General features: G+C 37.1%; 1 protein-coding gene across 1 annotated transcript in view; it reads left to right on the top strand.

Annotated features, from left to right (window-relative positions):
• Window positions 1-14,209, top strand: part of ell2 (elongation factor for RNA polymerase II 2) — a 73,861-nt gene extending 59,652 nt beyond the window's left edge. The window contains exons 7-12 of the mRNA XM_059969425.1: window positions 3-96; window positions 1,836-2,394; window positions 6,422-6,488; window positions 8,382-8,553; window positions 10,845-10,889; window positions 12,323-14,209. Of these exons, the coding sequence (XP_059825408.1) occupies window positions 3-96; window positions 1,836-2,394; window positions 6,422-6,488; window positions 8,382-8,553; window positions 10,845-10,889; window positions 12,323-12,442 (1,057 nt within the window). The 3' untranslated portion in view covers window positions 12,443-14,209. The remainder of the gene's footprint in view (window positions 1-2; window positions 97-1,835; window positions 2,395-6,421; window positions 6,489-8,381; window positions 8,554-10,844; window positions 10,890-12,322) is intronic.
• The last annotated feature ends 1,177 nt before the right edge of the window (window positions 14,210-15,386 follow it).

The following is a 15,386-nucleotide window of genomic DNA, read 5'->3' as shown; positions in this document are numbered from 1 at the left end:
AGGAAGTTATCCCAGATGCAAAATTCCAACAGCCATTCAACAGATCCTGTTCCATCAAGTTCCCCGAAAGGTAGAGAATCTGCATCCCCATCAGAGGTTGGTTTAAAAAAAAACAAATCAGTTGCCAAGCTTGTTATGGCTTGACTTATAAAATTGCTTGACCTCATCTGTCAATTTGTATTATTAAGCAAGTCAACAGTAACCGGGGGAGAGGGAATCAGTTAAAGTTTCAGGTTGAAATGTCATCAGACTAAAACTTGTGTTCCTTTCTCTCTAAATATGCTCAACATATACAACGTATTCACTTAAGTAGGTTTTCTGACATTGCCAGATTATTTTGCTTTTCAAGTTTTCTCATTTGCTCCAAAAGCAGGAAGAAACCATGTGATGTATCTACAGGCTTAACAGATTTTATTTGGTGAATACATATAACTGTTGCTACCATCTCATGACTGCTTATTTGTGCTGCTGTATATTATCCAATGAGCATATTTTTTCAATTAAATGTAAATATGGAAATTGTTCTCCTTGGTCCTTGTCGTACAGTCGGCCGTCCTTATCCACGAACTCTGCATCCGTGAATTCAACCAACCGGGACTCACGAAAACCTGGAAGTGCTCTTCCAGCACTTGTTGTTCGAGCATGTACAGACTTTTTTTTCTTGTCATTATTCCCTAAACAATGCAGTATAACAACTATTGTACATAGCATTTACATTGTATTAGGTACTATAAGTAATCTAGAGATGATTTAAAGTATACGGGAGGATGTGTGTGTGTTATTGTGGATCGGGTTCGAAAAAAATTGGACGTTCTCTTCCTAAGTCGGAACAGGTACAACTGGTATTATTTAGCGTCAGTTAGTCAAACATTTGTCTTAGTATATAGTATATATTTTACCTTTCTATGCATATAAAACACTTAAGGACGTATGTTTCAGCGCCGGGCTTGGGAACCGTTCCCGAGTGCGAGCCAGTGACAGACTGCTTTCGAGTGCGCTCTCCATCCGTGGCGGGTTGATGTGGAGGATCAAAAACCAAAACCCAATAATTAAACCACTGCATTGCTGAGTGATAATTGTAGCTTTCATCGGGGCAGGGCCTTTCTCACTTTATCCTTTAAAATTGCTCCAATTGTTGACCGACGTAGCCTAATGCTTTTCCAATGACCGATGGCCTTTCACCTCTTTCCGATCGCTTTATTATTTCCACTTTATTTGTGATCGTGATTATTTTTGTGAACCGAAACATTGCGCATTCAGCGCTCTGGCAGCAGGTCCTAATGTCCACCACACTGAGACAGGTCTAGGGTTCTGCTGGGTCCTAAGATCCACCGCATTAAGACGGGTTGAATAAGGGACTTGAGCATCCACAAATTTTGGTATTCGCAAGAGATCCAGGAACCAATCCCTTACGGATAAGGAGGACCGACTGTAATTATCGTTGCTCTGCCAATTGGCAACCACTTCTTTGGTAATGCACTTCAATGACAGTTTCTAAAGAATAGTTTCTACTTCCTTAGTTTAGCATTTTTTGAAAACTTAACATTGTGTTTGTTTCTGATCAAAATCCCAAATGTCAGGAAGCATTATAGTAGCTCTCTGCACTCATCCATAGATTTGTTATTGATTTGTAATAATTGTCTGAAGGTGAAGGGGAGTTCCCAACCTCTATGCCATGGACCAATACCATCAACCAAGGGGTCTATGGTTCTCAGGTTGGAAACCTCTGCTGTAAAGTCTGCATGTATTTATGAAGGTTAAATCACCTCATTTGATATGCTATTTGGTTTTGAAAAATCAAACCATGCTTAATGTTTTCTTCAATGTTTTTGCAGAAGCGATCACTACCTTCAGATTTCATTGATCCACTAGCAAGCAAGAAGCCCAGAATATCTCACTTGACCAATCGTGTGCAGCCAACCCTTAATGGTGATTTAAATCCGTCCGGTGAGAAAAACAACATTACAGCCCCAGTTGTTCATCTTCATCCTCCACCTCCACCATCTTCTCCCCCTGCACCACCACCTGTGCCACTTCCAGTTCCTATTGCTCATACTGTGAATTCTAACTCCAATTCCCCATGCACACCAGAAGGAAGGGGAACTCAAGACTTGCCAGTTGATACTATTGGTCTAGCTGGCGAGGGTTATGAGGACCAGCAAGGAAAGCATACCTCTAGGACTACAGTTGAAAGTCCGCCACACCAAATGGAGTGCTCAGAACTCATCATGAAAGACTGTTCTTCTAATGGAAAATCAAAAAAGAAGGCTAAAAAACACAAAGACAAGGAAAGAGAAAAGGAAAAGAATCAGGTGAAAAATGAGGATGATGGCAGAGAATACAGAAGCAAAACTGAGGAACACAAACCTATTAAAGATGCCAATTCTGATTCAGGTATGTACACAGCAGTTATCAGGCAGACATAATAGGGAAACTCAAGCTTAAAGTAAATGGCTGCAATATATATGTGGGGTGTTACGTCTTGGAAAACAAGAAGATATGAGTTCTTACTTGAAGGTTCATTATGCTATACAGAGCCAGACCAAAGAAACTCACAGGCAACTAAGTCTTGGTAAGTTTTAAATGTGCTTCACATTCTCCCTTTTACATTGTCTGCACAGAGCAAGAGGATCCTGATCTGGCTATGGACATCATTGTAGGTTGAAGGAATATTGAATGCTCTCGGGCACCTCAGAGATTATTTGAATCAAACTTTCCTTATGAACATGATTATTATAGGGGTTCCTAACCTTGTGTCCATGGACCTCTCTGTTAATGCGAAGGCTCCATGACATAAAACTGAAGGGGGGGGGGGAGGTAGCTGATTTATTAACAAAAAGATGATTTGATTGTGTCTCACTATTGTACATAAAGCATGCTAAGCCATATAATTAAAATGTAACTAAAATTGATGGTATTTGTGTGAACATTTGTAATCTACATAATTCAGCCTTGTGAAATGAGTTTCTCCATTATACCACAGTCTTACTGGTGGTGTGAGAGTGCAGTTGTTAGTGCTGCTCTTAAGGGCCTGGATTCAATCTTCACTTTGGATTGGATAATATCTGTGTGAAGTTTGCATTTTATGATCTTGAGTTCCCACGAGTGATCTGATTTCCTCCAACATCCCAAAGATATGCTGATACGCTATTTAGCTCTGGTGCGTTCTTATTCAGTGTAGGTTAATGGCAAAAGGAAACCAGTTGGAACTGTTAAGTACGTGTGAGACACAATAAATTGCAAAGGAATGGGATGACTAATTAGCACCTGGGAATTTAGCATGGACTTGTTGGACCAAATAGTCTCTTTTCGTGTCAGTTTTACAGTAGATACTTTAAAAAAGATTCTGGCCCTTTGAGCCATGCTTCCCAACCATCCCCTGAATTAATATAAACCTAATCATGCGACAATTTTCAATGACCAATTAACCCCTCCAACACACACACACATACACACACGCAGACACAGAGATACAGACACACCCCACCCGGCTGGAGAACTTAGCAGGTCAGGCAGCACAATGGAAAGGAATATGAAGTCATTTCATTAGGTGTGCGTCCTCATTCAAGGCAAAACCTAAGTCTGTATCCTTTACAGCATCTCTAGTGTAATCACCATAATGGCAGATAATATTCCAGCTGTATTCTCACCAAAAAATTTTTATAAACTTGTTAAATGTTTTTCCCCTCGTACTTCTGTTCTCACCTCACTCCATAGAAAAGAGAGTTCCCCAGTCCCGAGCTTTCACCCTACGAGCCTCTGCACCAGGCATATCTTTCTTTGTCATCTCTGCTCGCTGCAACACTATCAGACTACCATCCACATCTTCTCCCTACCCTTTTCCACCTTCTACAGAAACCACTCCCTGGTCTGTTCATCTTATCTGGCCTTTACTCCATCTACTTTCAAACATCTACTGGTCATCTTCCCTCTGCATACTTGGTCAGTACTGTTGCATTTGATCCGAAACATCAGAAATTCCTTTCCTCCCACAAATGCTGATTGACCTGCTGAGTTCCTCCAGTAGAGCTTTTGTGTTCCAGATTCCAGCATCTGCTGCCCCTTGTGTCTTCAAATATTTTGGTATTTGGCCACCAGTTGCAATTGGAGGGAAAAAAACTTAAGGTTTGAGAATGAAAAAACAATAATTAATGAAATACATTTTTGATGTTAAGGATGAGGAGAAAAAGGAATTTATCAGTGGAATGTATAAATATAGCAATCAAAAATATTTCACAATAGCTTTTTGAAGGTGTACAAATGGGTATGTTTAATGTCCTTGAAGTTTTTCAGAATGCACCTGGGTGTGTTGCTTGTAACATTGGCAAAAACAATGTTTGTCAAGAGTAAACTTTTTAGGCATTAACCTTTTTCACTTGGAAAATGTGATTTGAAAACTTAACTGTTAAGTCAATTACTTTTCAATTGGAAATTACATGACAACTAACGATTCCACTTTTATTTGTTGAAGTGGTATTGCTGGCATTTGTTATAAGTATCAAGGTCTTTTTTTCTGACGAGAACTGCAATCAATTGACCCTTCTCATTATACAATATCCATTCCAGGAGGGTCCTCTCCCTTATTACCTTCTATAGATGAGTTCTTATTAATGTCTCTGCCTACTGATACTGCATGGCTGCACCCTGACCAATTCTGCAGGCTTTATTTTTAGGCAGTTTTTTTCCTGACTTGCTCTGACTTCATCCTCTCCAACAATGTCTCACTTCCTTTGAAGAGAGTCCAGAGAAGATTCATGAGAATGATCCCAGGAATGAAGGGGTTAATGTATGAGGAACATTTGATTGCTCTGGGTCTGTATTCACAGGCGTCTGGAAGAATATGAGGTGTTATCATTGAAATCTAGTGAATATTGAAAAGCTTGGGTAGAAGGTGTGGCGAGGATGTTTCCTATAATGGGACAAGCTAGGACCAGAGGGCACAGCCTCAGAATGGAAGGGCAACCTTTTAGAACAGAGATGAGGAGGAATTTATTTAGCCAAAGATAGTGAATTCATGGAATTCATTGCAACAGACAGCTGTGGAGGTTTGAAAGGGGTAATAAATCAGCCATGATCGAATGTCGGAGCAGTCTGAATGGGCCAAATGACCTAATTCTGTTCCTATGTCTTAAGCTCTTTTCTTGAGAATCCAATGGTCTTAAATATTCAGCTCCCAGCCATGCATCAATTGTGTTGTATTTTTACATTTACACTGTGAATGTATTTATTTTGTTGTGAGTGCTTTGTGTATTCAGATACAGCCCTTTACCTGACTGACAGAATGACCCTTGTTCCATTGACTTGTCTGCACTGTTTCCTTGTCCTTCCTGCATAGCTTTCTGGATTTTTCTCATTCATAGCAGAATTGTCATTGGACAGTGATCTCAACAAAAGGGAAACAAGTCTCTCTGAATCAAAGGAATTTATGAAAAATTATTTGTTTTAACCTGTAAACGCACTGTGCAAGCTATCTCCATCCAGGATAACTGCAGTATATTTCTGTAATACATCCACTCACATTCTGTAAGCAAGATGTTCAATGATATTTTGTGTAACTGTGTGGATGTTACAAGCTCTAAGCTTTATTACTTGAACTAATAATTCGTCCAGGTGCAGGATGATTGGACTAGGCAAAATAATAGTTTGGCATGAACTAGATAGGCCGAAGGACTTGTTTCTGTGCTGTACTGTGCTCTATGATTCTAAGGTTAGAAGTTTTACAGTTGATGTAATACTAAATCATTGGTCAGTTATCAAAATGTCAGTTTTATAGGTAGTTCACTGTTTAAATTTTTATAATGTATTTTGAATGCTGAAAATTACTCCTAATGAATTCGGTGATTTTTTAAGTTGGTTTTGATCAAGAAGAGAATTTGCCTCGTTGTTGGAACATAACGTTGTTAGAATTTTGCAGCCACAACAAAGTTTGGAGTCTGCATGAGACCCACTTACTTCAAGCTAGTTCTAGTGTGTGTTATCTTAGATCGCTAAAATACATAGGGTGGGAAAGGTCATAAAATTGCTTTCTTCATTATAGTCACATCTGCTGCTTTTAATAAATTAATCTCTGAATGGTCTCTTGTCTGCAGGATTTAGAAACAGTGGGAGTCTGGCTATGGGTGGAGATCTTAATGTTTTGACCTCCATTGTGTAGGTAATTCAGTTAATGGCGTTACGGGCTTCAGAGCTGTTATTGGTGGTGACAGAACTGACCATATGGCTGCTGCTGTTTATAATCTGTAGAGTTTCAAACCAGTGCATTATTTCCATTGGGGGGGGGGGGGGATGCAATGGACAAGCATTAGAAGCATTCCCACAAGCTATAGCTGCAGTGTGATAAAGGTCAAAGGTTTACTGCTTTTTTTCCTGTACTTTCTGCTGTATTTTGACAGATATACACAAGGGTCTGTCCTTTTTGCAGGATTGAATATGAAGTGCACTGGTTCCAGTAATTCTACGTTACCAACCAAAACACCTGACTATTTAGTGTGAGTAATTTTACATTCTATATTTGTATTTTGCACCCTTCCCTTGTGTAAACTAGTAAACTGCCATTTATTATTTAATTTGTTTAGATATTTAAACTTTACTATTAAAATTTTATTTATTATTTTTATTTGACATTCATTAAACAATTTCCCACATCTTTTTGTTTTGCCTTATTAGTCATTTTGTAAAATGCTGAATATCGTGAACAAAAAATTGAGTTTCTATTTGAAGCTGTGAAAATTAGAGAAACAATGCATATCTGGAAAATCTGTGATTGCCATGAAAATGATCTCCACGGGCAGTGGAGATTAAGGAAGTGATCCCATGCAGATTTAGCAGAAATTGTTCATTCAATGACCGCTTTCCAAAGATACAGAAAAACTGTAATGTGACCGACTAGCTGAACAAGCTTTGTTCTCATTTATTCGCATAGAAAGAAAGTAGCTTTCACAATCCCAACACACAAACATTTCACGACCAATTCAGTACTTTTGAAGACTAGTCATTGTAGAAACCACGATGCAGGTATAGTATGCTACCTCAAATATAATGAAATTAAAAGTTATTTTGAAGGGTGATTTTTTTAGAAATTTGGACATAGTACTGTGCAAAAGTCTCAGGCACCCCAGCTGTAGATATGGGCCTAAGACTTGTGCACAGTACTGTATAAAGAATCGTCACTTAAAATAGCCTCATGAATCTAGACCAGAAGAAATGGGTGTTTCAGTATATTATTTGGCCTCTACAGTCTACTGTACCTCTCAGTAATGTTATGGATTATCCACTCTCCTATTGCAAGTTATAAACCTATCTCTGCTTTGAATGTAGTCAAGGCTGAGTCTTGCTTTCTGAGGAAAAGAGTTCTAATGCATCTCAACCCTTTTAGAGAGGGAAAAAAAACATTCTCTGTACTCAAATTGGTGCTGCCTTATTCTGAGATTATGCCCTTGGGTTCAAGACTTGAAACATCTATTTTTGTTTAACACTGTCTGCTACAGATCTGACTGCAGGTGCTTCCTGATTTGCTGAGTGTCTCCAGTGTTTTCTGCTATATAAAACAAAAAAAAATAGCAATTGCTTAAAATATGAATAAATGAAAAATCAAAATGCTGAAATAAATTTTGCAGCTCAAATTATATCTATGGAAGGAAAATATTTAATTCAAGTCAAAGGTCCTTCAATTGGAAAACGAGTTGCAGAGATGGTAAGGAGTGGATAGGGAAAAAGAAATAATATAAATTTGCTACAATACAAAGCTGGAAAATCTAATTGTATTTGTTGAGAAATTCTTTATAATCTAACTAAGTAGATTTTAGTTAAGTAATGGTGGAATAAACTCATCAAAATATATGCCAAGACATGAGCAGAATCCTTTCAGAATTTGGCATAAATTAGTAGGTTAATTACAATCCAGCTTTTCAATGGGTTATGTAATTCTTTTTAAGTTATTTGTTCCATGATACCTATATAGTAACTTGGAACAAAAATACCCTGCTTCCAGTAACATCCTTATTTTCAGAAAAAATGTGTGGAGTCAATTTTTAATTTCCTCTTCAGTCCATAGTTTTATTCCATAATCCATGCTTTGTTATTGAAATAATCTGACAACAAATTGACCCATTTATTAATCAATTTGAGTAAAATGTGAATATGAGCAAAGCCACTCAATTTTCTTTGTGAATTTTGATGGTGCTATCATTTCAAGTTAGAAGTGTTCTTCAGAACAGTGGAGCCACCTGGTGTGCAAAATGGTTTTCTCACCTTGACTTGTTTCTGTCCAGTCACCTACATAGTTAGTTACTAAAGAGCAAACCTTTCTATTATTACTGAAACAGCAAGCAGGGGTGTATTTAATGTGTAATATTCATATCCTTTTTTATTTGGTTCAACAGCAAATATGCAGCCATTATGTCCCAGGAACAGAGACAAAACTACAAAGATGACTTTAATGCAGAGTATGGTGAATACCGAAGTTTGCACGCCAGGTTAGAGAGGGTAACCAAGCGTTTTTTGCAATTGGATGCAGAACGGAAGCGTCTCTCTCCTAACACTGAAGAGTATAAGGTATTGGCAAAAGCAGTTCCCAGTTTTTCAATATAACAAAGTCCACTTCACAATGCTAATAATTTTGCTTCATGTGTTACAGGCTGATTCCTGTAAGTGTGTAGCTTAACAGAATTATTTCATTAGTATGGAGTTCAATATTTTACTTGTTTATTTCATGTGACAATGTAAAATGAGATGGTGGTGAACAAAGCATTTATTTGGAAATGGCATATAGGTGTGAAACACTAAACTGGTTGAGTATGAGTTTAGTCTTGAATACATCTTTTTGGATCTTTTTAATTTTCGCTCTTTCAGCTGTCTTCTCACTGATTAACCTAACCAAAGAGTTATCAGAGAATTAGAAAAATAGAAGCAAGAGAAGTCCATTTGACCCTGTTAGCCTACTTCACTAATCATAGCAAATCTTTCAAATTCAGTTTGCTGATCCAGCTTTCTCTCTGCAACTTTTCACCTCGTTAGTCCTCAGACAACTTCATTGAATCCATTTCAATGAATCTATCTGGCCTCACCACCTTTCTGTGGTAGAAAATTCAACATGCTGGAAATAGTTCCTCCATCTCAAGATTCGGTTACTGTTTTTTCTAGACCAGTCTTCCTGTATTTCAAAGCATTAAAACCTCTCTCACACTGGTCTTATTGTGCTGCTCTTTAACGAAAGGACCTATGTGTCAGCTCATACTTAGTTTGGACATCTGCATATTACAGTGCAAAAGTCATGAATGGGCTTCCAGTCAAATACTGGCACTTCCAGAGGGCTTGCTCCATCACTGGACTTTGAAATGAATCCAGAAGCAAAGAGCAGTGTTCTAGCCTGCATCTAACCCCTCATTTATAGCAGAGTTGGCTGCTGTATAGGCATGGCTCGACTCATTAGAATGCACTTGCTACTTTAACTATAAAACTGTTAATTTTTGTGATCTTAATGTTAATTTTTAATAATTTCTTTCAACTGATATATTTTTAATTAATTTTGACAGTTCTAATTTTATCTACCATTGACATTTAAGTGGATCAAAAGCCATTCATATAGTGAACCTTGCAGGGCTGCCACAACAGCCAGGCTTCAAACTCAATTGAATCGCACAGGACCATAAAATGCATCTGAAGGAATAGCACAGGGGCCAGATTTAATTAGAATCAGAGCAGTGGAAGGTTATTAAGCCCATCTTTCACCTTATTAACAGCTCTGCTAGTTTAAATAACTTGTGCACCCTTAGTCCTGTTGCCAGACCCCTTTTAGATCAGTGTCCTATATTCTATATTGTGTCTTCATTCTACCACCATTCTCATTTCTCCACATTGAACTTCCTCTGCCATTAGAAACATAGAAAACCTACAGCCCTTTCGGCCCACAATGCTGTGCTAAGCATGTACTTTAGAAATTACCTAGGGTTACCCAGAGCCCTCTATTTTTCTAAGCTCCATTGATTAGCCTATCCTACCATCCTGTTTAGAACTTATGTGATGGATTAGTATTCTCTTCACTGTCACATTTTGCAAGACACATTTTGACACATTTTGTCATTTGCAAGATTTAGAAATTGTGACTTGCTTCAAATCTAGCATATTTGATAAATTTTCCAAAAAAAAAAGCAATGGCCCTGACTCTAATCCCTGGGAACACTACTGTTTCCCTTAGTCCTAAAAGCCACTATTCACTAAAACACTTTGTTGCTTAGCCAATTTGGTATCCATATTGTATGAATTCTCTTTTTACCTCATGTGCTTCAACTCCCCTGATAAGCCTGTGATGTAGCATCTTATCAAAGGTTTTCTGAATGTCCATATACACATCAACCTCATTGCCCTCAGCAACTATATCCATCACCTCAAATTCTATCAAATTACTTTAATAAGCTTTGGCCTTGATATACAACTTTGCATTGGAAACCAACTATCCACTTTAATGAAAGTTCTTAATACAGTATCTGTAAAAATGATAAATTTTGTGACTTCAGTAAGGAAGTACCAGGTATGTTTCACTTGCATGACAAGATCATAAATTCCCTTCTGAAATATTAAGTAAATGTCAAATTGTAAACTTGACATGCATGCAGGTTAATAAATTTCAGGGCAGATCTTTAGGATCCACTCAAGTGTTTCTTATGCAGATCATTCTGGTAATTTACATGCTTGCAAATCAGCCTTAGAAAATGCAAAACTGGCAATGCTTGTTACTCTTGTTTTTGCCATTATGTTAAACACTGAGACATTAAAATGTAAAACACTGTGTAGTGGCCTTAACTCTGGCACTGTTTTGACTCTAATAAATCTTCACTTGTTTGCAGATTATTGATGAAGAAGTTTTGCAAGAATACTGGAAAATTACAAAGGTTGGTGATTAGTTTTGAAATAGTGTTCTAACTTCCCACTGTCTTTACTAGCTTGCATTTTGTTGGTCTCAAAGCCCAGTGCCGCATTCTTTTTTTGTATTTAATACTAAGTGTTTTTTCCTCAAACATTTCATGGTTCAATTGTATTTAATAGCTTGTCTCTCTCCATAATTTATGGGTGTGAAGACCAAAGGAAGCACAGCACTTTTTCCCCAGCATATTGGAAGTTCTGGGTAATACAGTTCTTCGACTCCCAGTGATTCATGCTTGGCTCTATGTAAGAGCAATCCACTAAGTCCCATTCCCCTATATCCTAGAAACCTTTGTCTTTTAACTACCTGTTCAATTTCCCTTTATATGAATGTGCCTTAACTACCCCTCCAGCAATGCACATCAGATCCTAATCACTCACTCCATTAAAGTGTTTTGCTGTAGCCAATTTCCGCCCCCCCCCCCCCGATGGTTGGCATTTAACTTGCATACCAATATATTATTTTCTCCTACTGTTCTAAGCATCTCTGAGGAAATGGCAACATAACAGAGCCTGTGGGAAATGGCCAACAGTAATCATTAATATAGACATAAGTAAGAATATCTAGCTCCTTAATATGAATTCATGTCTGTAGAAACTATTGTGCCAGACCTCATGATTTGACGCATCCTGCATAACCTTTTGAATTGCATTTACACTTTTTATTAGGTACAGGAGTGGGACCTGCTGTAGTCCATACACTTCAAGGTTCAATATATTGTGCATTCAGAGATGTTCTTCTGCACACCACTATTATAACACATAGTTAGTTGAGTTATTGTCACTCTCCTGGCAGCTTGAATTTCTCCATTCTCCTCTGACTTTTTGTCAAAAAGGCATTTATGGTCTTATGCCCACAGAACCGCCACTCACTGGATGTTTTTTTTGTTTTTCGCACCACCCTGTGTAAACTGTTGTTGAAAATCCCAGATCAGCAGTTTGAGTTATTAAAACCAACCCGTATGGCACCGGCAATCATTCCACAGTCAGTGTCACATAGTCATATTTCTTCCCATCCTGCTTTCTCTTCCCCAGTCCTGCCAAAGGGTTTCAGACTGAAACATTGACTGCTTTTTTCCATAGATGCTACCTGGCCTGCTGAGTACCACCAGCATTTTGTGTGTGTGGCTCGGATTTCCAGTATCTGCATCTTTTCTCTTGTAATTTCCCCATTCTGATGCTTGGTCTGAACAACAACTGAATCTTGATCACACCTGCATCCTTTTATTCATTGTGACTGACTAATTAGATAATTGCATTAATACACGTGTATCTAATAGTGGCCACTGGCCACAAAATGCACAACCATATACTTTTAAAAACAATCGATGTGGGTAATATTTATTTTGAATTGGTGGCATGGATTCATCTAAAACTTAAATGCTATTTCTTTTGTCTTTAGAATAGTCCCAACTACCATGAAGAGAAGCATAGATGTGAATATCTGCATAATAAATTGGCTCACATTAAGAGACTAATAGCAGATTATGACCAGCAACAACAACAACAATCATGGCATTAGAATTCGCTGGACATTTGCAATATTGGTTTGTGATCAGAAGGAGATGTGTAATAAGCTAATTTATTTTGAATTTTTGGGAAATGTTATTCTAGGAATGGTGTCCAGAATATCTGAATGTTTTCAGTGGTTTCATTATTTTGAGTTTGTTACTTCCTGAACTGCCTAAACTACGCCGCACCCTCCCTATCAGACGCTGTTTGCTTTAGAACTTCCATCCTTTTTACTTGTGCGCATTTTTTGTTTATCCAAATACATTACATTAGACAAAGTACCTGGGATGTCCTTTATCCTCTAATTTATACATTAACAATTGATAGCACTAACAAACTCTGTAACATTTGAATAAATGCAGGTATGCAGAAGTTTCTATGTATTCTGCTGATTTTAAATGTTTGCCTTAAGTGGTTGAAGCTTCCCAAGGCAATTTGCACATTCTCAAAAGTATTCAGAGAAATGTTGAAGGTTTAAAGAATGAAAATAACTGATAAGCACTACAAACTGCCTGATTCTTTACACTGTGCCACAGTTTCAATCTATATGCTAAAATGAAAACATTGTCAGCCCCTGTGCCCCTTGCCTTAAGATGTTTGCTTATGTACACATGGTATAATGACCGTTAGCCACATATAGCTTCCCATTTTCCCATGCAATTGGGGAACTAACTGTGGCGCACTCTCTCTCTGTCTCTGTCTGGGTGTATTTGTTTGGATGTGTTTGTAAGAATTTACATCTTGAGAGGGAGAAAAAAAATCTACTCTCAGTAACCAAAATGCTCAGGACAAAACATCTGATGTGTTATTGTAGGTTTTTCCTATAAATGTACCACTTCCTCCTCAGAATTTGAAGCCTTTCCATTTCAAGTAACTTAGCAGCTTTATTAACATGGAAATATTGCTACAAAGCAAAATTTGAAAGAGGTCTATAGTTTTGGGAAAATTAAACTAATCTTCATGTAGGAGACTTATTTGTATACTACTATAAAGTATTTTTGGAGAGAAAAAGAATATATACAAAGCACCGGTCACCTGCATGTACTAGTTTACTTAAGATTTGTTCTCCTGCGTGCCAGGAATATAATTCAAAAGAAATGTATTTAATAGCACTGTGACCATCAGACAGTGTAAAGAAATTCTTTGAATTTGTAAAATCTGTAGTTAAATCAGTGCATTGTATTTCAGTTATGTAGTTAATTTATCATGTGGGAACATTTAAGTTATTTGGTTGGAAGATGCGAGGTTTTGGAAAAAATATTAAGACTTAATAATTTGTAGCTTTTGTCTTGTCAAAGTGCTGCCAATTGAAAGAGGAAGCATTGTTTACAAATGAATATTGGAAAGCTTGCCAAATTGCTTAGTTGAATTTTTAATAAATTGTCTCCCCAGTTCACTCCAATTTCTGGTATCTTCAGCCATGCTGCAGCTAGAATATCTAAGTTTCTTATCTAAATTTAGGTGTCAACGAAAGCAAGTCCAGATGCAATGCATTATTGTAGAAATATTTGCAGTTCTCATTAGTGAAGTGATTCACACTGAACTTCACAATCATTTTGTGTTGATATTTTAAAAGTTATCCCCATCTTACAAGTTCTCTAATCCGTGAAAATGCATCAATGAAATGCATCAAATGCAAAATGAAAAAGCCAGAAGCATCTGCATTGATAATTTATGGATCCCTTATTTGCCACAAGTTTTTGGGTGTCCTTAAATAAGCATATCCTGAATGGGAAATTTTGGTTTATTCAAATCATCACTTTGGATCTATCTATAAGTTGTTATCAATGATTTTGGGATAGCATTTGGCACCAGCAATGTAATAGTTATACCTACTGAAATTTATGGTGTGTTGCTTTGTATGCCTCGTGCAGTCTTAAGCATTCATTCAGTGATGTTGCTTGCTTGTTTGCTTCGGATATGTACAACCACAGATCCAACAAAGTATTAACTTAATACATCAAAACTTTCAGCTTTTCTGGAAGCCTGGAACCCAACTGATCTAGAATTAAGATAATTGTAAAGACAAAAAAAATATTTTATTTTAATGTCTGCAGTGAGATTTGGAATTTCCCTTGTAGTCACTGTTGCATATGTGTCTACTTCAACAATCCCATTGTGCAATAAGCAAGTGTTTGAATGTTAATTTTTGATTGTTAGTAATTATTAGTGTTAAGGTTCTTTAATATCTGTGAAGTTACTCTGGTGCAAACTCAGAAATATTAGTAATTTCTAGTATTGACTACTGGTCCAAAATAAAACTAAAATATAATTGGCAGATTCATGGGTATTTATAATGTCGTTGGGGATAAGTGCCAAATCACACTAGTAGCCATTTTGGTTGAAAAAATAATGTTTGAAGGTGCCTAACGTGTTAAATACAACACCGTCAAGTTGCCTGTTTACTTTATCTCTTACACCTCTTTTATCAATAATAGAGAAATCCAAATGTGGCCTTGTAGAATTTGCAGGTCTAAAGTTTTGCTTGCGATACAGAAGGTCGGTGTTGCAGGTTTGGTCTGTAATTATTTTTTGTTCATCAGTTCCATTCATATTTGAGAGCCCAAAAATTAAAACTTCTAGTAGAATGAAGTAGCACGCCCTAGAACACTAAATGTACATCCTAATAATATGGTTTAGTCACTAATTGTTTCATTAAATTTTCATTCTAAATTTTGACTTCATTTTAGATGATTCAAATTCGGTCTAAAGCTAAGTCCAACCCACCAACTACTTCAGCATTTAATCCTTAGTAGCTACACTAAAGTTTGACTTCAGCAAAAAATTACAGATCATTTGCTTTAAAAGCTCTGCATTCATGTCTACCAGCAATTTATATTTTGGAAACAATTCTAAAGTTGTAGCAAGTTCTGATACTAATTAAATTTGCAAACCAGTGTTTACACCAAAGCTGCCTACACCAATTTAAAATGGGTTGTGTAGCACCTGCCATA

The sequence above is a fragment of the Hypanus sabinus genome, chromosome 5 (genome assembly GCF_030144855.1).
Source record: "Hypanus sabinus isolate sHypSab1 chromosome 5, sHypSab1.hap1, whole genome shotgun sequence".
In the NCBI taxonomy this organism is placed as follows: Eukaryota; Metazoa; Chordata; class Chondrichthyes; order Myliobatiformes; family Dasyatidae; genus Hypanus; species Hypanus sabinus.
This window is presented reverse-complemented; position numbering and strand designations above follow the sequence as displayed.